The sequence below is a fragment of the Typopeltis vanoorti genome, chromosome 11, assembly GCF_054136105.1.
Source record: "Typopeltis vanoorti isolate ZY-2024b chromosome 11, IOZ_Tvanoo_1.0, whole genome shotgun sequence".
NCBI classification, from domain to species: domain Eukaryota; kingdom Metazoa; phylum Arthropoda; class Arachnida; order Uropygi; family Thelyphonidae; genus Typopeltis; species Typopeltis vanoorti.
This window is the reverse complement of record NC_143559.1, coordinates 67,253,402-67,276,782: the sequence shown is the minus strand read 5'-3', so window position 1 is coordinate 67,276,782 and position 23,381 is coordinate 67,253,402. Positions and strand designations below refer to the sequence as shown.

The 23,381-nt window shown below is 35.3% G+C and overlaps 1 protein-coding gene across 3 annotated transcripts in view; it reads right to left on the bottom strand.

The window, feature by feature from the left end:
- LOC150101691 (sprouty-related, EVH1 domain-containing protein 2-like) overlaps positions 1–23,381 on the bottom strand; it is a 446,794-nt gene that overhangs the window by 157,430 nt on the left and 265,983 nt on the right. For all 3 annotated transcript variants that reach the window (XM_090400341.1, XM_090400340.1, XM_090400342.1), the window contains exon 3: positions 3,263–3,431. In XM_090400341.1, coding sequence (XP_090256467.1) covers positions 3,263–3,431 — 169 coding nt within the window. The remainder of the gene's footprint in view (positions 1–3,262; positions 3,432–23,381) is intronic.

Genomic DNA, 23,381 nt, shown 5'->3' with positions numbered 1-23,381 from the left:
ATAAAATACGAATGGAAACATCGTGTATACTAAATTCAAACAAAAAACTAAGCACCAACTTAAACAAAACCGAAAATCTAGCAATTAAATCCTTAAAAAATAACCAAGACATTATAATCACGAAAGCAGATAAAGGTAATGCCACTGTCCTTTTAGACTGTACAACATACATTGAAAAAATGAATCATTTGATATCAGACCACAACACCTACCAAATGGTAAACTACAACCCCACAAAACGTAAAAAAAGAAAACAACTGAATTAATCAAATCCGTCCACACATGGCCCGAAGAAACAACAAAAAAATTAATACCTCATTATGCCCGTGCACCCAAAATTTATGGCCTGCCAAAAATACACAAACCAGGCACGTCACTACGTCCGATTGTTGAAGGAATTGACAGCCCAAATTGTCACTTAGCCAAAAAATTAGCAGCCACACTCAAGGAATTGGTAGGTCAGTCCCCTTCCCACATAAAAAATACACAACATTTCATTAATAAAATTAAAAACATCACACTCAACGACCAAGATTTATTAGTCAGCTTTGACATAACTTCCCTTTTCACCAATGTTCCAATCAATGATACTATCTTGCTCCTACAGAACATATTTCCACACGACATCACGGCCCTCTTTGCCCATGTACTCCGCTCTGGATATTTCGTGTGGCAAAACAATTTTTACCTTCAAAAAGAAGGTACAGTCATGGGCTCACCACTCCCCCCCCCCCCCAATAGCTAACTTTTATATGGAAGACTTTGAGCAACGTGCTCTAGAGACAGCATGTCTAAAGACCAAAATTTGGCTCAGATACATCGACGATATTTTCGCCATTTGGCCCCACGGCCACGAAGCTTTAAATACGTTCCTTAGCCACCTAAACAAACAACACAAATGTATACAATTCACATTAAAATGGAAAAAAAAGCTCTCTTCCTTTCCTAGACTGTCTTCCCTGTGGCTGTCTCTCCTTCTCAGTTTACCACAAACCTACACACACAGGCCAATACATACACAAAAATTCTTACCACCACCCAACACAAAAACTACGTGTCATAGCACCCTTAAACACAGAGCTCTAACTATTTGTTCTAATGAACAGGCTCTAAACCAGGAATACAAGATCATCAACCAAACATTTATAAAAAATGGATACAGTAAAAAAAACTATTCAGAAGATCCTCCATAAAGATACCAGTAATAACAAAAAAGATTTCAGGAATGCCATTGCCATTCCTTATGTTAGAGGCATTTCTGAAAAAATAGACAGAACACTACGGAAAAAGAACGTTAAAACTACCTTTAAACCCCCAAATAAGTTTAAACACCTACTCAGTTCTTTAAAGATCCGCTTCCACACCTAGCCCACCCAGGGGTATACAAAATACAATGCACACGTAACATACCATACATAGGGGAAACAGGACAAACACAAACAACACATTAAATACCCCCATTTTGGAAAAAACGGCCTTTCTGACCATGCACTCCAAACATACCACAGAACTGATTGGAAAAATACCAAGTCCCTACACCGCACCAAAACCTGGTTTAGAGAAAATTTAAAGAGTCATGTGAAATGCTCAAACACAACCCAAATCTCAACAAAAATGATGGCCTAACCATTTCAAGAATGTGGAGGACCCATCTACAACCCGTATAACAACCTTAACTAGCCATAGAAAAATCTCACTACAAGAAGACAACCTGGTGAAGTGTTTGTAACATTCAACAGCAACTGAAAGAAATCATATTATAACAATCAGAACTGTACAAATCCAGAAGAATATTAATACATGAGGACTTTAGCAGTTTATTGTAGTTGTATTTATTTATTTATTTATTATTTTTTTTATTATTATTTTTATTTATTTATTATTTGTTTATTATTGTTTTATATTATTTTATTTTTTTTTATTCATTTATTATTATTTTTTTTTTATCACTAGAGGTTAGGCTAGGGAAAAGGATTAATTAACTACGTAGATTTAGTTTACCGGTATACAGGGCATGAGCATGTAGCTTGGTTTCTTATACACTTGTATTCTTCCGATGATGACCTCGATACAGGGGTCGAAACGTCAAGTTTCATTTTGTTAGTAATTAATAAAATAATCTGTTCAACACGTGTGTTTTTGTGTCCCTAAATTTATAAATAGAAAATTTATTTTATTTATTTATTTATTTTGGCCAAACAAATAGATCTGCAGCTGTGTATCGTGATAAACATTTATACTATTTAGATTATATTAAGTTCCATGAGCCAGAGCAATCAGGACTTGCAGAGCATGCTATCACCACCAGACACCAAGTTCTTTGGAAGAAAATTAAGATTCTCCATAAAAGTAATAATCTCTTGGCAGGTTTATACAAAGAGAACTGTGTAAAGTCTTTGCTAAATCAACCGAATATAAATAGAAATGATGGACTTAAATTATCCCTCTTATGAGAAATAGTTATTCAAATTCCAGAATTAACTAAAATTTAATTTTCAATTATTATTATTCAATCTCATTAAAGTTATTTTTACTAGAACCTTAATATAATTAAATCATGATGCTCTACATCATGCAGTTCACAAGTATCATTGAATACCAGTTTCTGTTCTTGTTGTTTAATATGAAAGTCATACTGAAGATGCCCTTGATACTGGGATAAAAATATATATGTAAGTTAAATCCATTTTATGTTATTTGTTAATTATTATGTCTTATATTCCTATACATCATGTTATGATTTTTTTAAAAAGGTCAAAGTCACCTAGTAGGAGCTTAAAGCCATGTATCAATCACTTTTGTTGTTATCCAAAAAAAGAGAAATGATAACAGAATAATTATAACATATAAATGTGACAACAATTCCCCCAACTACAGTAGAGGGATTCATTAACTTCTTTTTCTTGGTTTCTTTAGTCTAAATCATTTATATAAACTGAATAAAATATTTGTTTCAATAAGCAGCTACATAAATGGATTAAATTACAAAGAAGATCAGCAATTCCTTGTAATAAATTCTTTAAATGCATGCCTTATATAGATAACTTAACTGTATTCCATTTTATTGATGAACTAATGTAAGACTATCTGCTGAACCTGATGTAACCATTTGATGTATATAAGACACTTTCTTTAGGGACCAAACTTCATTCAAGAAATAACAGCAACAATATGGATAAATATCATATGTAGACTTGAATTTCTTATGCATCAGTATCTACTACTTTCTTAATCATTAGTTCTAATATATGAATGTACACACCTTCTAACAGGTCTTCAACAGCCATTCTAACCCCTTTGTCAAAGGCTCTAGCATCTGCAGCAGTCTGAAAAGTAAGGCCAAATTTTTTATCTCCAGTTCGCCAGTGATGGAAAGTAGGCATTACTTTGTTATACTGGAAGTCTTTCTTAATGGTGCAGCTTAAGACAACCTATAAATTTAAGTGAAGTAATAGCTATCAGAAAAAAATAATTTATATTCAATTAACATTTGACAATTATGTGCCACATTAAAAGCAATAAAGAAGTGCTTTGATTCAATCAAATCAAAATTAAATTAAGGAGGTAATTATCTGAGCAAAGTTTCGAATTCAGTGTGTGTGTAGGGGGGAGGTGAGAATCAGTGCAGTGCAAGAGTATATAATTATACTTCAAATTTCATGCTTGAAAAATGCTGAATCTTGAATGAATGAAGAATAAATAAACAAATAAATAAAGAGAAGATGTAATTAGAGATATCTGGGAAGAATAGGAGAAAAGAAATATTTTCAATACAGAAATGGATCTGGTGATGAACAGAAATCTTTGATTAAAATATTCTGCATGGTTACTACAAAAATAAGTTAACAAGAGTATTATCAATTAACATGAGTGAAAATTAGTGAGTGTGCATGCACAAATCATTCACAGAAAAGAAGTGGAAACTGGCAAAAGTATTACAAACACATAAAGCTTATGTAGTCACTGCCACCAAGGATTAAAGCAAACAACAAAAGATAAGGAAAAAATAATGATAGTGTTTGAACACTAAATATAAACTTCTTGGAGGGAGCATTCAAATATAATGTTTTGAACAAATGAAATAAACATTGAAACATATCCAGTTTTAAACTGCTGATGTGTATAATAGATTTAGTTTAATCCTTTATCCCAGTGAGAGCAAACAAAGTTTGCACCTGAAAATATCTTCAGGACTAAATATAGTGTTGTACTATCTTATCCAGTAAGTAGTGCAACACCAAGGCAACTCGTGGCATAGGTGGAGCAAGCTACCAGGCACTTCTAACCCAGTATCTCCCATAATGCAAAACACATTTCCTATGTGGATATGTATACTGTTATGCATTAAAGGGATTGGCCATCTACCCAGACTAGTTTCGACCTTTATTGAGGTCTCTTCAGTGGGAGCCAGGCCCAGAGCTGGAGATACCAGGCAGAAGCAGTAGCAAGTCATCTGTGCCTATGGGAGTTGCCAAAAGGTTTATCACCTTTTTTAAAAATTACTCTGGATTTAGAGAAAGATGTTGAAAATTTATTTATCACTTTTTTACACACTATTTACACACATATTAAATAAATTTTCAACATCTTTCTCTAAATCCAGAGTAATTTATAAAAAAGGTGATAAACCTTTTGGCAACTCCCATAGGCACAGATGACTTGCTACTGCTTCTGCCTGGTATCTCCAGCTCTGGGCCTGGCTCCCACTGAAGAGACCTCAATAAAGGTCGAAACTAGTCTGGGTAGATGGCCAATCCCTTTAATGCATAACAGTATACATATCCACATAGGAAATGTGTTTTGCATTATGGGAGATACTGGGTTAGAAGTGCCTGGTAGCTTGCTCCACCTTTGCCACGAGTTGCCTTGGTGTTGCACTACTTACTGGATAAGATAGTACAACACTATATTTAGTCCTGAAGATATTTTCAGGTGCAAACTTTGTTTGCTCTCACTGGGATAAAGGATTAAACTAAATCTATTATAGTCTAACCTAGTGATAAATAAATTTTCAACATGCTGATGTGTATTTCTGCTCATCATATGTGGCCTATACAATTTGGTCACAATTTTATATAAAACAGATATAAAATTATGTCCATACATCTATATGCTCTCAATAATATGTGCAGAACTTGCAGATATCAAAAGAGATATTATCACAGAAAGCCATATTAATGTTGCCTGTCCATTCAATGTTACTAGTCAAAGACTACATTACCCCAAGTAAGTTGCAAACAACATTATCAGCCATTGAAAATGTAAGGAGACTACAACTCAGTCATAAAACTCACAGGAAGACCTAGGAAACTAATGCCAAAAAGAGTGTAGCATGATTGCTTGCTCTACAAAAATTAACATTACTCCCCATGCTGGAGTAATGTTAATTGAACATCACTAGCTTGTAAAGCAAGTAACCATGCTACACCCTTTTTTGAACAGATGAGTAAGTCTCCAGACCACTACAATTCCACTACTAAACTGTGAAGTACAGTGGTAGAGGTATAATGGTCTAAAATCAGTTCTCCTGGTATGAACTCTGCTAACAGATGTGCAACACAGATATGGGGCTGTCTGTCTGTGAAACTGCTACAATCACAGAAGCATCTTGAAGAGACTACCAATGTTTCTGAACAAAAAAAAAAAAAAAAAAAAAAAACTGACTGACCTGCACAGAGTCCAAATCTCAATCCAACAGAATTTTTATTATCCCATACATGAAAGGTAGAAGAACCTATAACACATTAGTGCCACGTGTGGGGTGTGGTGCAGGTGAGGACTGAGGAAAACAAATCTACTGATGTTTTTCTTTAAGAGTTGCAAGTTATAGTTGTTGGGAAACAATTTATGAGGAAGGCTGTTCCAGAGGACAGAGGTACATGGAATAAATGAGGAGGAGGAGGAGGAGAAGATTAGATTGTTTTGGTTGTACTGAAAAAGAGATGTTGGATAGCTGCTCCTCTTGTGTTACCAGGCCCAAAAGAAAATGGAGGAATGGCAGATGCCAGTTTACTGGAGCAGTGATCATAGAAGTACCTGCAAAAGAGACAGAGATGAAACAGTGTGTCTGTGAGATAGAGGTTAAAGCAAGTCTATGAGGGAAGGATCATCTAAGAACTGAACTGCTCTCCTCTAGGCAGCACCAAAACTGTTTAGGAAGGGAGCACCACCTCAAATATATGAACAGCAGTCAAAGGATGGGTAGATCTGAGATTTGTACAGAGTTAGCAGCTGGGTAAGTCAAAAATAGTATACTGAACAGAAAATAATACCTAGTTTTTTAGAGGCTGAGGAAACTATTGAGGTAATGCGATGGGTTTATGAGAAAGGTTCAAGAGAGAGAGAGATCTCCTATCAGATCTCTCTCTCTGATATGGAGATCATATCAGAGAGAGATATTAAGGATATGGAGAACAGTGCTTAAGTTACTAGTTGCAGATGATCTAAGCATTACATGGTTTGTCGAAAGAATAGGATGAATGGAGTATATTATCATGAGATCAACATTAAAGGATTAGTGGTGATTGCAATCGGTTATTTATATACATAAGAAAGAGGTTAGGCAATAGAACAGAGCCTTTAGGCACTCCTCATGGCTCTGTTCTATCAGCTACCCTCTTTCTCATACACATAAACTCAAAGCTTAGAGATAAGTCGCATGATATGCAGTGAACAACCAGAGAGAAAGCTGGCTAAATGATTACAGAAGGGATGGCAAACAGACCAAAGGAAGGCAATTTGCTGAGCAGGTCTCAATACTAAACATAACCAAAAGCCCTGAAAGAACAACAGCATTTTCATCAAGCCTTTCTACAGCAAATGTCCAGATCTAGATCTTAGTGGAATCCATGCCTGGCAGTCACTGATTAATCAGTGAGCCTTTAGATAGTAGAGTTGTTGATGACTTTCTCCATTAGTTTGGAGAGGACTGATGTAATGGCAATTGGTCAATAGTTGGAGAAATAGTTTTATCTCCTTTTATTGGAATAGGTTGGATATATATGCTTGTTCCCAGGTGGTGAGATAAGAGTCAGCTGAGTATAGAAGATGCTAAAGGACAGGTGTTAGTGCTGGAATACAATGAGTGCTATTGGTGAGGTGCCATTCAGACCAGAAGACTTTTAGTGTCCAAATGATTTGTACTTTTCTGATGTATTTTTGCAAAAAAACAGAGGACGCACATATGCCTTTATCATCTCTGCAAGAGTTGGAAGAAAAGAAGAGTGATGCCACAAGGTCAGATTTATATTTAGGTGCAGTCACAGTGGTGACAGCTGGATGTGAGAGAGAGAGAGGTATCAGGTGAGCAGAAGTTGCATCTGATGGCATTTGTAAGGGACTAGAAGTCATGGCTCCCATCAGGATAAGAGGTAAGTTTTCTGCTACTGACCTTTATGAAGTCAGATTGTTTTTTTTTTTTGTTTGTTTTTTTTTTTTTTTTTTTTTAAAGATTTACCATGTGCTTCAGCACAGGCTAAGGTATGAAACTGGGGTTCCTATGACAAGCTGAGTTTTTACCTTTGACTACATCGGTATATCTTTTGTTAACCAGTGCTTGAAAAGTGGATGAGAATTTTGGGTAGAATGGGAGAGGATGGACTTCATGTGCCAGCGAGGATAATTTCTGACCTGCTCAGAGTATGTGTTTAGGTGAAAAGAGTGGAAGTAATAGTCAAACCATTGAAAGGAGGAGTAGAAGTTCCAGAAGCCATCACACTTGATACCACTATAGCCAAAGGAAATAAGGTTGGCAAATGGTTGGAGAGAGGGTGTTCTGAGTGAGAGGAAAATTGCAAAAGATTATGACCAAGTTACTGAGAGGAGAGGTGATCTCTACAGTGTATCTAGAATTAAAATTGGTTAAAAAAATTAGGGGTATTAGGAGAGTGAAGAGGATTATCAGGATTTCAGGTAAGTAGATGTGTGATTTGCATTAGGTCACTGCCTATAGCAAAAACTTCTGCATCACATCCAGCTTGGTCAGTGGTATCGGAAAAGAGGAGCCAGCTGGAGCGATGGATATTAAGATCACCTAGAAAGATCTATCCACTTTTGGATAGCAGGACTGCAGAATCAAGCTTCATAGGAAGGTAAAAGTCAGAGGTGTTTCTGAATTTGGAGAGTGGTAAATACAGTAGATGTTACTGAATGGTGCATGGAAACTTTCAGCCAGAGGAGATTAACAGCAGGGAATAAGGCACAGATGCCACCCTTGTGGAAAAACAAATCATGAAGTGTGCAATTTGGATGGTGAAGCTGGACTGTGGTTGTTGTAGCTGAAATTTCTGTCAAAAGAAGGAAGTCTGGTCTGCATGTTTGTACATTATTGATATCATGTCTGTTGGAATGCCTACATATGTTAGTCAAGTGGATGTGAAAATTGTTTTTTTTTTTTGTAGGGATTCTAGCATGTTTTGTATGTTGTTGTGCTTGGTTTGTCTTATTTGTTGGGATTAGTTTGTGAGGGAGATTTATTTTGATTGCAGTATCATTGTTGTTTATATATTTCATTGATTTGTTCTCGTCTCCTTGCCATATTGTGGCCATGAGATTAAATTCAGTTAACCTACAGCACCATTGTTTTTACTGATGTACCCTCAAAATGGGGAGTTTAGGGTTTCTAAATATGTCTGCCATGCTCTTGAAAGATATCACTTGTAATACATGGAGGGGGGGGGACAGAAACCAGAAATCCTGCTCTTGTGTCTAAGCATGGCATTCATCATTTCAGGCCTCCAATAAATAAGGTAGTGGTGGTGGTGTTTACACCAAGTGATGAAGTCATCTACCACTTAGCTGGCATTTCCTGCAACTAGTTAGATATCCTTTGGCAGCAGGAATGCTCACAAGGTCACCAGAGCCTCTTTTGTAGAAACAGGTCACACCACAAGGAGGTGGGATGGACTTCACAAGGAAAAGGAGTATATACATATTCAATATCACCTGCCCATTAGTGGTCCTTTGGAAAATGGCTCATCAGAATACCTTTGGGAAGAACCAAAATGTCAGGTATTAGCCAGGCAGGTGTTTAGATGAAAATACATGGACTACATTGTCATGCTGAAGGAAAAATAGTTCAACAGTTGACTCGCATTATCACAAACTCATTGGAAAATATACCTTGATGAATAAAAGTCTGATCAGAATCAACAGAGGACCCATATCTTAATGAAGTATGTTTGCAATAGGTTTATCTAAATACAGTGCTGTTCTCAATACTTATTCAAACAATGTAAGACTGTAGAAAGTATTGGGTATAATTGGGTATACCTTGGGTATAAATATGTTAAGGATACCAAGCAATTTTAAACCTGGTTTTACTCCATTTCCCAAGTAAGCAAACAGACCAAAAGTCAAGTTTGCGCCTGCAATTGATGCAAGTCTAACTGATCCCACAGGTAGTGCAAGATCAGGGCAACTCGTGGCAAAGGTGGAACAAGCTCCGATCACTAATCTTAATATTTACCCTTAATGCCAAAACACATCTCCAAGAAGGGGATGTATGATGTTTTGTATTAAAGGCAAGGGGCCACTACCCAGACCGGTTTCGACCTTTATTGAGGTCTCATCAGTGGGAGCTAGGCTAGAAATACTAAGATTTAGTAATACAGAGCTTGTAAGTATTTCACCAAAACAAGTTACCATAAGGTGGTAACTTTTTAGTTAGTTAGACTTGCATCAATTGCAGGCGCAAACTTGACTTTTGGTCTGTTTGCTTACTTGGGAAATGGAGTAAAACCAGGTTTAAAATTGCTTGGTATCCTTAACATATTTATACCCAAGGTAAAAATACTTTCTACATTTATATCTCCTCCAGAGATTTTTATTTAATAAGGTTAAAACACCTTATGGTAACTTGTTTTGGTGAAATACTTACAAGCTCTGTATTACTAAATCTTAGTATTTCTAGCCTAGCTCCCACTGATGAGACCTCAATAAAGGTCGAAACCGGTCTGGGTAGTGGCCCCTTGCCTTTAATACAAAACATCATACATCCCCTTCTTGGAGATGTGTTTTGGCATTAAGGGTAAATATTAAGATTAGTGATCGGAGCTTGTTCCACCTTTGCCACGAGTTGCCCTGGTCTTGCACTACCTGTGGGATCAGTTAGACTTGCATCAATTGCAGGCGCAAACTTGACTTTTGGTCTGTTTGCTTACTTGGGAAATGGAGTAAAACCAGGTTTAAAATTGCTTGGTATCCTTAACAAATGTAAGACTGATTTATCTGTGCTTATGCAACAAAGATACTAGTAATCATGAAGTCAATTGCATCATTAGATGAAACAACACGCCACTTTTAGCTAGATATTAAGTGGCATTTATATCTAGATTTCTTCTTTTCCAGAACTGGAAAAGAAGAAATCTTATTAAAGTTCTTCAAGTAAGTCAGAAAGTACAATGAGAAATATGGAGAAATGTGTAAAAGTAGCAAAACAAAAGTAATGGGAAGAAAAAGATTTTTCTTTAACACTCTGGAGGTTATTAAAAAAAAGTTTACAAATGGAGGAGTAAAAGGAATGAAATGTTGAAGTGGAAACAGAAAAAGTTATTTTGGAGATCTGGAGCAATTACTATAAAAGACAAATAAAACAAGGAGCAACAAAACAGTGTTAAAAAACATTCAAGGAAATGCAATCAGGAGTACATGTCAATACTTGAGGTAGAAATGTGAAAATGCAGCTGGAGTAGATGATATCTGACCAAAAATATTCAAATATGTATATATATATTTTACAATACTTTTTGTAAAACAAAATATAATTCAGAAGACCTAGTCAGAAGCTTGAATTCTAGACGATTACAGTAGGGCTCTCATAGAATCCACCAGTAAAAAGGGAAATAAACTGAATGTAAGAATTACAGATGAATTTCCCTAATGATTGTTCTTCCAGGTAAAATTTATGAAAGCATACTTGAGAAAGAGGAAGGATAAGAAAAATTGTGGAAGAGAAACTCAACGAAGAACATGCTAGTTCATGCCAAATGGGGATTATTAAGATCAGATTTCATGACAAAATAGCCAATAAATCACAGAAATATAAAGAAATAAAAATAATAATAATAATAAGTTTTGTACAGATGGAAAAGGCATATTATAAGGCACTGAGAAAAAAAAAAAACTGTTCAAATCCCCAGAATTATGTAGTGCAAATGGGATGTTATATAGATGCAAAATAAACAGAGCCTATATTTAGCAACTCAGATGCACAACAGGGATGTATACTACTTTTCACTGTTATTCATCTACATGGATTGCAGTAGTAATAAGAGTAGCATTAAAAAGTAGCACTAAAAATCAAGACTCTTCAGCTAAAACAAATCATTGCTCTCACAAATTTCATGTGAAAAACAATAAAAATACAAACTGTGAAAACAGACAGGAATGCAGAAAATAGCTGCATTCTCACTGGAGAACATATAGAATATATAAGGCATTTACTATTATTAATAATTCATGACTTCTATGGAGCCAAAAGAAACCATCAGGAGAGGGCTATCTTAAACATAAAGTCTATTAAATGATCCCTTAAACTTGCCTAATTGCTGAACTCTTCTCACCCCCTCAGGTAATGAATTCCATGATGTTGCTATTCTCTATTTAAAAAAAAAGCTACTTCACATCCAGTTATCCACTACTTCTTTTCACAACTTTTAGGTTAGCCTATTGTCTTATGTTACATCACCTCATTCTACCAGATGAAAAATCTTCTCATCGTCAATTAGGTCAAAACCTGATGACAGCTTAAATGTTTCAAACATATCACCTCCATCACACTCTGCAGATTGCATGCCTTCTGTCTATCCTCATTAACGTTCCACAGTCTTGATATCAGTTTGGTTATTCACTTTTGTACCCTCTCCAAAATTACTTCATCCCCTTAAAATCCCAGTAACTAGACCAAAGCACAGTAATCCAGATGTAATTTAATCAGGCTTAGTGTAACCACTAACCTCTTATCTTTGCTGGTCAATGTCCTCAATACTACAGCAATCCTCTGGATTGCATTTAGCACCTTTATAATAGGCCCTAAAAACTTCAATTTATATCTACCACACTCCAAGATCCCTTGTTTTGTTCACGTCTTCCAACAAACTTCACAGAGAGCATGCCTTCCATCTGAGCATCACAAATTTTAAAACCTTGCATTCAGCTATATTAAACTGATATCTACATTCACTTCACCATAGCTAATCAAATCCTCCTGAAGAGCCACGATATCTGTATTATTACTAAAAATCCACTAAGCTTACGTTATCTGTAAATGACTGAATATTTCCTTGTAATCCAGCAAGTAACAATATTACTGACTTAAAAGTTGAACTAAATGAAGGACTGGAGAACTGTAATATCATAGTGATAGTAGAAAGAGGAAGAATAAACCATCTAAAGTTTGCTGATGATATTGATCTTCCAGCAGAAAACAAATCAGATCTTCAGGAAATCACCACAAAAATTGGCATATATTCTTGGAAAATATAGTTTAAACAGTGACAAAAATTTGTGCTTCTGACCAAGAAGGAAGTGCTGTAGCAGAAATTGAAAAAATCCTACTTCAGGATACAAAAGAAGTTGGTCAGTTTAAATACCTAAGAAATATCTTTAATAAAGATGGCAGATCAAGAAAGGATATTAGAATAAAAATCACAAAAGCAACAACAGCACTCCAAAAACTAAAACCACAAGCTTACAATTACAAATGGATTATGCTTTATTGACACACTAGTTAACTCAGTACTTCTATACAGAAGTGATTTCCTAAAGATATCATACACTCATCACATCACAAATTTTGAAGTAAGACAAAGAGTCAGTTCTTTTGCCCATTCAAGAGATAACATTGAAGCGAACAACTTATGTGGCTTGGTCATATCAATAGATAAAATGGTCTACCAATGGAAATACTCTAGGAACTCAAAATAAAAGAGGCAGACCTAAAATAAAATGGAATAGACAATATAAAAAAATTCACTTACACAGCTGAAAGCAAAGTGTCAATCAAGGATTGAATGGAAGATTTCTGTAAGAAATATTTCTTATCAACCCTATGGTCCTTTCATGGACTATGGGGATAAAGGTTGAACAGTAATTGTTCTAGCATTGAGTCCTGTGTCCCCCCCCCCTTTACAAATACACTTGTAATTTTCCATTTACCTGACAGAAATCAAAACTGTGTATAGGATAGAACTCTCAGAAAGTCAATTTCCAATCCAATAAAAAAAAAAGTCTGCTAACCCAATATTTAAACCCCTAAATCCTATTTTCCCTTACATGCTTGACTCAATGGCCTATCATAGCTAACTTCATTTGTTTGTAACCTAATTAATGCTCTGATAGCATTTTTAATTCCATCTGTAGTGTGTGTGTTATGGCTGTCAATTATGTTCGGAGTAGTTTGCTGTTTTGTGAGATGATAAACCCAAGTTTACAGGAGGAAAAAACCTTGCCATTTGTGTATGAGACAGTTAACTTACCTGAATTCAACTGAAAAGTCCTGATAAAGGAGCTTTGCATCTAGATGACTTCGAACCAGTCTATTCAGCAAAACTGAATGGAGGCTCTCTAAAAAAAACCATGTCTATTAAATCACCCATATCTAAATCCATATGTTGTGACTTAAATATTAACTTATGTACCACCCTGTCAAAAGCATTTGCAAAATCCAGAGAAATGACAGCATATGCCTTTCTCTCATCAAATGCTCTTGTTACTTCATTATAAAAGGCAAATGGATTATTAAAACAAAAGTGTCCCTTAGTAAATCGATGATGACCTTTATAAACATACCACCATAAATCACATTATCGTCTGCTTAATTCTGTATACAAGATCTTACTAATTTTTCCATAATCTTAACCACAGAAGAAATGCAAACCAGTCTATGGTCTAATATCCCAGTTCTACTACCACCCTTATGCAATGAAACTATCTCAACTTCTTTCATTATTTAGGCACCTCTTTTGGTTACAACATTTTCATTCAAGAGCAAGTTCAATAGCATGGTCAGTTCCTTAGCACAAGGTGAAATTTCATCCAGTCCTAATGTTCTTAATGACAATGGTCCTAAGTATTCAAAATACATCATCTTCATTCACTTTTAATAATTCAACCCTTTCTATCTCTCCAAATATAAAACACAAGTTTTATTTCTGGAGGGATATTAAGAATGTAAACACCTTAATAGTGATTGTTAAACAACTATTATGCAGTGAAGATGGGAAATTTGAAACCAGAATTGAATAAGAAAAGCTGATATGGTGGGGAGACAGCTGAATAAATTTATATAGAACAAGAGAGAAATCAGACAAACTGCCTAACCTTGCAGTATACACTACAGTATTTGAACTGATTTTACTATAATAAGCAAAGCTGAATAAATTTATATAGATTTTGGAAGTTTTTCCACTTGGTGATATTATATATTAAAGATACCAAGAAATTATATTCTTGGTTTAATCCTTTATCTAAGCAAACAAAGTTTATGCCAGAAGTATTTTCAGGACTGGGCAATTCATATATTATATATTAAAGATACCAAGAAATTATATTCTCGGTTTAATCCTTTATCCAAGTGTAAGCAAACAAAGTTTGTACCTGAAGTATTTTCAGGACTGGGCAACTCATATATAGAAGCTAATGACTTCACATCACTTACCTTAGTATCCCACAATGCAAGGCACATGTCCGTAAGGATATGCATTAAATTTATATAGAATAACAGAGAAATCAGACAAATTGCCTAATTAAAAGTGTACACCACAGCGTTGAAACTGATTTAAACCTATCTCAAACCGATCTCAAAGGGTTAGAAATATGACAGGTGATCAAAGACCACAAATATGAGCGTTCTAAGAAAAATTAGTGCATTGAACAGATGTCAACAATGATAATCATATTAAAAATGAAGATATCAGAAAAGAAAATTGACATTATTAGCAGTCCTGAATCTGTGAACAATAATGCTAATAAAGGATAGTATTGGTCACTTAAACAAAATGAAAGAGGAAGCAGGAATGGTTAGCAAAACAAGTGTTTGATGCCAAAAACAGGAAAAAGGCTGAGAGATACTAAGATCTAGTTGGATCGATGTGGTTAATATTATATGAAAAGACCAAAATATAAGGTCTGATAATACTAGAGTCCTGACAAATGAGATTAATTTGATAGAAAATTGTTGATAAGAAGCTAGTAATCATGAAAACTATAATATCCGAATCCCAACATTTGCTCTGAATAGTTTTTTAATAAGTGAATCACCAGATTCATATCCATCCCCATTTGCTCCAATTTATGCAACAAAGTTGTAAACGGAATCTTGTCAAATGTTTGTGTAAAGTCTGACAATAGTACTGAATAGCCATTTCCCTTATCCAAATCCACTCTCATTTGATTATAAAAAATAAGCAAATTACTAAGGCAAGATCTACCTTTCACAAAACCATGATGTGCCTTATAGAATATCATATTCCTATCCACTGAGTCCTGAATATATACAGTATTACATTTTTAAAGTATCAATATGAGCACAGTCCTCCAATTCTGCTTGTCTTCCAGTCTACTTAAGACATTACTCTAGAGCACAAATTAAGACCTACAAAGATGCCATAATTCCCAAAATATTTTCTTAATTCAAAGTGACAATACAACAAGATAAAATTCAATATTTAATAGAAAATCCTGAAAATATTTCACAATTACAGCAAGTGTTATACTGCAGATGCATAAAAAAACCTGACTGCAATCAACTCTCACTAGAGCAAATACCATAATTCATTACAGCAAACTATACCAAAAAGTCCTGAGTCAGGTCCAAAAATCACAATACTAAAGAAGGTTACCTGCAAAATTACTTGCAAAAATAAATTGATTTTCACTACATTTCTTAATTGTTAATACATGCAATTTCAGAAACTACCATTTAAGTCTTGGAAAGAAATATCTCACATTACTTCCTCCTAATTTTTTTATAATACTCAGGTATCCAAACATTATCAGATCTCACTTCTTGGGCTGACCTACATCTCTGGCTTTTGTAAAAATGTGCCTGCTAGCACATATGCCACCAACCATCTGAGCTCTTTAATTTCCTCTCCTTAAAAATTGATTTTCTCCAGTCTCACTTTCCCAACAGCAAAATCATCCTCCTAGGAGATTTTAATTTCCACAACACAAACTGGCTTTCCTCCTCCAGTTGTATAGATCTTGAAGGCAAGGATGTGGAAACATTTGCTGTCACCAATGACCTTATACAACTTGTTCATATGCCTACCAGAATACCAGTTAACCCAAACCACTTCCCAAACATCCTAATCTCATCCTCACCAACGACCCTTCCAAATGCACAACGAATGTAGTGGGCTCCCTAGGTAATTCTGACCACAATATAATGCTCATCTCCTCTCCCATGCAACAATGCTTACACAGCCACTCCCCATACAAGAGAAGAGTAGTTTGCCATTATATCAGTGCCATGTGGGACAGCCTCCACGACTTCTATGCCTCATTCCCATGGTTGGACTATTGCTTCCAGCCTTGCAACCCAAACGTATGCACCGAACTTATTACCAAAGTAATCCTCACTAGCATGGAAACATACATTCTCCACACTACTCTGAACTGCCATTCCCTAACTAAACCCTGATTTTCCAAAAGATGTGCCAAGGCTGTACAAATGAAAAATGAAACATACCATAACTGGCACACATCAAGAACTTCATCCTCCTTTAGAGCTTATACTCAAGCCCAAAACAGATGCAAAAAAAACTGTCAATGCTTCAAAACACAGTTTGAAAGAGCAAAAGACAGGAAACTAGTAGCCTTTCCAAATGGCAGCTGAGCCTTTTTATGTCTCGCCAAAGCAATTGGTTGTAACTTCTGCCCAACACTGTTCCCACCCCTATCATACCCAGATGACTCTATTGCATCATCACTAACAGAAAAAGTCAATCTCCTGGCTTCATGCTTTGCTTCCAATGCATGCATAACTGACAATGATAAATGTCCCCCAACAATTCCAATGCCCCTATATCCTTTGCCAGAAAGAGATTAGAAAAACACTGTCCAAATTAGACACAAAAAATAAGACTCCTGGCCCAGATGGCATTCCTCCAATTGTTCTGAAAGTTTGTGCACCAGAACTGACTCCTATTCTATGTCACCTGTATATACACTCATGAGCAGTTGAATTAGAGATGCCTGCCTAGTAGTGGGTAGCACTCCCTTTCGCCTTGATGATGGCAGCGATGTGGCGTGGCATGGACTTCACAAGGCACCGGAAGTGTTGGGGAGCCAAACTGATCCATGACCGCTGCACAGCCTCCCACAATGCATAGAGATTGGTCAGAGCAGGGTCCAGGGTACGTACGTCTCTCGACAGCATCAGGACAATGCATCTGCCCACTAAAGTGTTTTGGCAATGGGAAAATTAAGGGATCTGCACTATGAATTGTTGGAACATCCACCTCATTCCCCAGATTTGGCTCACTCCGACTTCTACCTCTTCCCAAAACTAAAAATCTTTCTCACTGGTTAGCATTTTTCTTCAAATCAAGAGGTGATTGCAGCTGTAGAGGAGTATTTTGCAAATCTTACTGAGAACGACTACAGGGACCGGATAATGGCGCTGGAGCATCATTGGAATAAATGTTTCGCCTTATGGGAGATTATGTTGAAAAATAAAAATAATTTTGAAATTATAAATTCATTTTTTCATTGTTAGGCTGAGAACTTTTCAGATCGCCCTCGTACTTAAAAGGTGCAATTTTAAATAGTAACTAATGCAGAAGGTGCATTCTCATAAGTTCTATGTCAGTTATGAAACTTCTTCAAATGCAATTATTTTGCTATGAAATAATGATGTATTTATAATATCAGGAATGGATTAGTAAGAATAGGATACTCTATGAGGAGCAGCATGATTTTGTGGAGGATTAGTCATGCCTTAGTAATTTATTAACTTTTTATAATAGAGTGACAGGTGAGGTGGATAAAGAGATTGGCTACATAATGATAGTGCTGGATTTTGTCAAAGGTGTTTGAAAGAATACAACATGAAACTCTTATACAAATTAGAACAAATGAGAATGCACATGAAACTGGTGATATGGATACAAGGGTGGCTGATGGACAGATACCAAAAAGTAGTATAGGGAGGAGTAGGATCCAGAAGAAAGCAGAAGACAAGTGGTGTGCTTGAAACCAGTACATTTAATTTGTAAATAAATGATATACGAAATAATTTGAAGGGAAATATTCAGTTGTTTGCTCTCATAAATATTCAGCTGATAATGTAAAATTTTGTAGAGGAATAGACAGAATAGAGAAAAGAAAATCGCTGTCAGTTTAATGTGGAGAAATGTAATTAATTGTAATTAATTAATGTAATTAATGACCAATCTCTTATCAACTCCCTCCCAGTTTTGAAGAGATGTTTGATTTCTGTAATATGTGTATTCTATAAATATTTCCATGGGAAATGGAATTGAATGGGTATTCATTTTTGATAAACAGATTACAAGCTGTGTGCCACACTGATGGAACTGTACAGGAAATCAATGAAACTAGAGATATGGAGGCATAGTTGACAGAGAGTTGAAGTTTAGAGGATATAATGCTAAGGTAGCTCAGAGTTACTTGATTATTGAAGAACACACACTAACAGGAGAGATAAGGAAGTTATCATTTCTCTTTATAAAGCCTTGATATATCCATATCTGAATTACCGTGCTGTGGTCAGGCCATTTGAGTTTCTTGGAGATGAAGAAGCAATGGAAATGATCCAGAGGCAAATGACAAAGATAGTGAGTAATCTGTGAAATGTTCTTTATGAGGATAGATGGAAGGCTTACGGATTTCAAAATATAGGCTGATAGGCAAAAATGAGGGGATATGATAGAAACATTTATGTTACTTAAATGCAGAGGAAATATTTCAGCACTTGGCTGAGGGGGAGGGGGCGAACAAGTGGTGATCTCTGGAAGTTGAGTAAGAGTTACTAGATTTTTTGTTGGTAGAGTAGTGAATGAGTGAAATGGGTTGGAGTTAATGGGCTCAAGGAGAGGTAGGATAGATACTGTGTGGAGTTTGGTTTCCCCCACAAATAATGGATATTAAGGTATATCCATGGAGTCTTCAGACTCCATGGATATACCTTAATAATAATATCTTCTTACTATTGGCTTTTTTTTTTGTAAGGTTCTATCCGTACACAATTAAGTAATTATGTACTGGTAATTTTGTACCTAGATGATCCGACTGTATTCTTATTGAAACAAGTATGCTTTAAGAAAATCTGGCAAGCCGTTTCATCCCTTCCATGTCATTGACTTGTCTCTAAATATCACCTGATGATTATTTACTTGTTTTATTTTAATGAATTTTCTTGTTCTTTCTGACATTTACTACCTTTTATTCATATAACAAAGCAGTTAAGAAGCTTTGTTTTACAAAAAAAAAGCTGCTTAACTGCTTTGTTTTTGTCTTAGTAACCTGATGGATTCAAAATGAACAGCCTGATTGGTGCACTCACAGGACAATACAGAAGTTTTTGTCAACCTGCTGAAGTGATAAATGCATTTAATCAGCATTCAAAATGAAGCTATGCACAGAAACAAATAGAGGATTTTTAAAAAAATATATTGCATGGTGGATTGGGCTGCAACTATGAAAGAAAATGATATTGCTCACAAAGTTAGAATTTGACAGACATCAGTACAGTGTGATAAAAGTTGCAGCATATCATACTTTACAGTTAATGTTTGGAATAATTTAGACTGACTATAGCCTCCACAGCACAGTCAGTATCAATGATACTGACTGTGCTGTGGGAAGCCCTTTGCTAGGAGAAGAAGAACCTTTATTCAGAGATTTTCAAATGAAGGTGAGTTAGCCAGTCTCATATGGAAGTGGCAAAGATTTTTCTTCTGGAAACTCAGGTTTTTCATTCTACAGGACAGGCCAGAAGAACATACACAATTTATAAAAACATAGCAGCCTATCATAGGAATTAAACAGGTTTCTAAGAAGCCAAGTTATTACTTTGCTATGACAGGCCACTGAGCCTAACACAAAAGGAAAAATGGGATGAAATAATTTAGATTGTTCAAAATTATCATGAAAAAACAATTATAGGCAATGTGACTATAGCATTTTTATACTCACTGTTCTAATGAACTTAGTTGGGTATGTTATCTGAATTGTGGAATTCTGTTGTGAAAGAAAGAAAGAAAGAAAGAGAGAGAAAAGAGCATCCTAGTGACAGTAAAGGTATATCATTCTCTGTTTTTACTAGAATTTGGAATTATTTGGATAAGCACAATATCTATTCAGAGGTAACTAGTCAATATTAATGAAATGACTACACAGGTTTGTGCTTTGACTCTAATGACTACTAGAGTCATTAAAGTCAAAGCACATTTTGAAAAAAAATTTCAGACAGATATTTGACTAGAATCTTCTCTCATCAGCTAAGCGCAAGAGATATGCACTATTCTTATAGATGGTATCCAACTATTTAATACAAGCAATAGAATAAAGCTGAGTTGAGGTGAAGAAAAGCATACCCCTTTAAGAGATCAGAATTTCACATTTCTTATTTGGCCAGACAGTGCAATACATTTTAGATATTTGATCTATTTATATAATATAATTCATTTTAACTGGAAATAATTTCTCTTGTCATTTGATGATTAGAGAAATTTACAATACATAAGATTTACAGAGAGCCTCTGCAGCTCCATTGGTACAGAAAAAGTCCTTTGGTTGGAAACACCTGAGTTCAAGCCTCGTCTAGGATGCAAAAAACCTTGATGAGGGCTTTTTGACTGAAAGTGAGTTAGCAGACTCAAGTGGAGGTATTAGGGTTTTTCCTTCTGGAAGCTCAGGTTTATCATAGCAAAAAAAAAAAAAACAGGTAAAACAGCCAATGAAATTTACAGCCATAGCAGATATGCAGCTAAGATTAACTGCCCTATCATAAGCAGTTCAGGTTTCTAAGAAGCCAAGTTATTTGGCCATGACAAGCCTTTGAGCCTGACATGAAAGGGAAGTCAGGAAGATTTTACAGATATAAAATTAACATTAAGCAGATGTATTATGACAACATGCAAAAGGAAACTGCTTTTGCCAGTGCCTTTGGCTATTCAAGAATCAGCTCTGGTAAGAAAATAGAAAAAACAGTTCGACTGCATAAAGGATGCTCTAAAATGAAGATAGCAAATTAGAGAGTGAACAATATCATGAGAACAGGAGTTAAAGTACTGGAGAAGCTGGTCAAAGGTATAAATTAAAGATGCCAAGAAATCATATTCTTGGTTTCATCCTTTATACAAGTGTAAGCAAACAAAGTTTGTGTGTGAAGAATCTTCACGACTGGACTATTTGTATATAGAGGCTAATGACTTCACATCAATTGCCTTAATATCCCATAATGCAAGGCACATATCCTTATGGATGGAAATGGAATATAATACTCTATGGGGAACAACATGGTCATGTAAAAGGTGAATCTTGAGATAGTAATTTACTCACTTTTTTATAATAAAGTGACAACTGAGTTCAATAAAGGAAACAGCTACATAATGATACTGTTGTACTTGGAAAAAGCATTTGACAGAATATTACACAGATATCCTTTGCATAAGGTGGAGCATATGATGGAGAAACAGATATAAAGGTAATGCTACAGTTAAGAGAGTGGCTGATTGAAAACATCAAAAAACAGTATATGGGGGAGGTGAATCCAGGAGAAGGCAAGTGCATGGACAGTTACTGTTTGCATATGAATTTACAATTTGCATATGAATGACATATGAAATGACTTTAAGGGAAAATATTCAGAAAGGATATTTCCCTAAATGTGAAAATTGGTGGGGAATTATTTTATTGTCAGTGCCCACAAAAACATTCTATAAAATTTTGATAAACAGGATTAAAAGTGAAATAGAAAAGATATTATAGACATGAGCAAGTTGGTTTTAAAATAGGCGGAAGCACACTTTTATCATAAGAAATATTATAGAACAAACTATAGAATTTAGAACATCCTCATATTTGCCGTTAGGTATGCCACCAACGGCAAATTGTGTGTGTGTGTAGAGTGGATTTATCACTCCTGAAGGATAAGTAACTTTTTCATATTTTAGTAAAATATTAAGTTAACTTATTGTAGTTTTTGTTTTAAATGAGTGTGTGATTGAATGAGCTATTTAGTTTTTAAGTAAACAATGTATTTTTTTGTTTAATTACAATATTGTCTGTATACCACCAGTGCGTGGTAGAGTAATGGTGGTAAAGACCATGTTGTCTGATGATTTCAATTTGTGGGATTTTGTGCAGTGCAGTATGTGCAAAATGTATCAATTGAGAAAATTAAAGGATACGTGGAAGGAAATTGAAACTGGAGAGTGAGAGAGAGCGTGTATTAAATGCTTGAAAAGTGAGTGCCTATTAGGTGACGAGAATGCAACAAATGATAGTAGAACAGACAGTACTGCCAGTAGGATAGAAAATGATGTTATTAATGTTGAGCATAAAAATAGAAGAGAACAAAATGACATTAATAAAGAAATAGTGCTCTTGAATGTTATCCTTCACAAGAAATAGCACAAAATTGAAAAATTGCAGAAGCAGCATGAGATTAGCAGGGCTGAAAAGAGAAGGAAGCAGGTGGCCCGAAGTAATAATAAAGACCGAGCAAATAAACAAGAAAAGCAAGTTAAGGAGAAAATTATATATAGAGACTCAATAATCAGTGAAATATTTAATGAGAGTGTAACAAAATAGTGTTTCCCTAGTGCAAAAATTCATGATATTAGTTACAGCATTCAGATACAAAAAGGTAAGGCAAAAAGAAGTATTCTATCAGAGAGGATGTAAGGAAGTTGTTAGAAGAGCCAAAACTAAAGAACAAGAAGGTGAAAATTGTAAGCCTCCTAACCATGATATGATAGAGTCAAACTGAATCACACTGCTAGCTAATGAGTCTATACGTAGGTTGTACAGAAGAATTGATGTAGAATTTGTGGATCTGTGGTCTGTGTTTGATGGAAAGAAGGATTTGCAATGTTGATGGACTACATCTAAATGGTTTTTTTAAGTGTCTGAAACCAAAATGTGAGCATGCTGAAACACAAATTCATTAAAAAAAAAAAAAAAAAGCAATTAGGATGAAAGCAGATGAGTTTATATGAAACCACCCCTTACCTGAGCAAGTGTAAGAATGACCAAGTGTGGAACTAGTCTCTCAACCTAAAATATTGAATAGGGTAGTCACAATTCATTAAGTAAAAGTGGGTGAGGGCCTAAAGGGATGCTGCAGTTTCTACATACTAATGCCAGAAGTATCAGGAACAAGAGGAAGGAGTTTTTGGCATTGGTTAGTG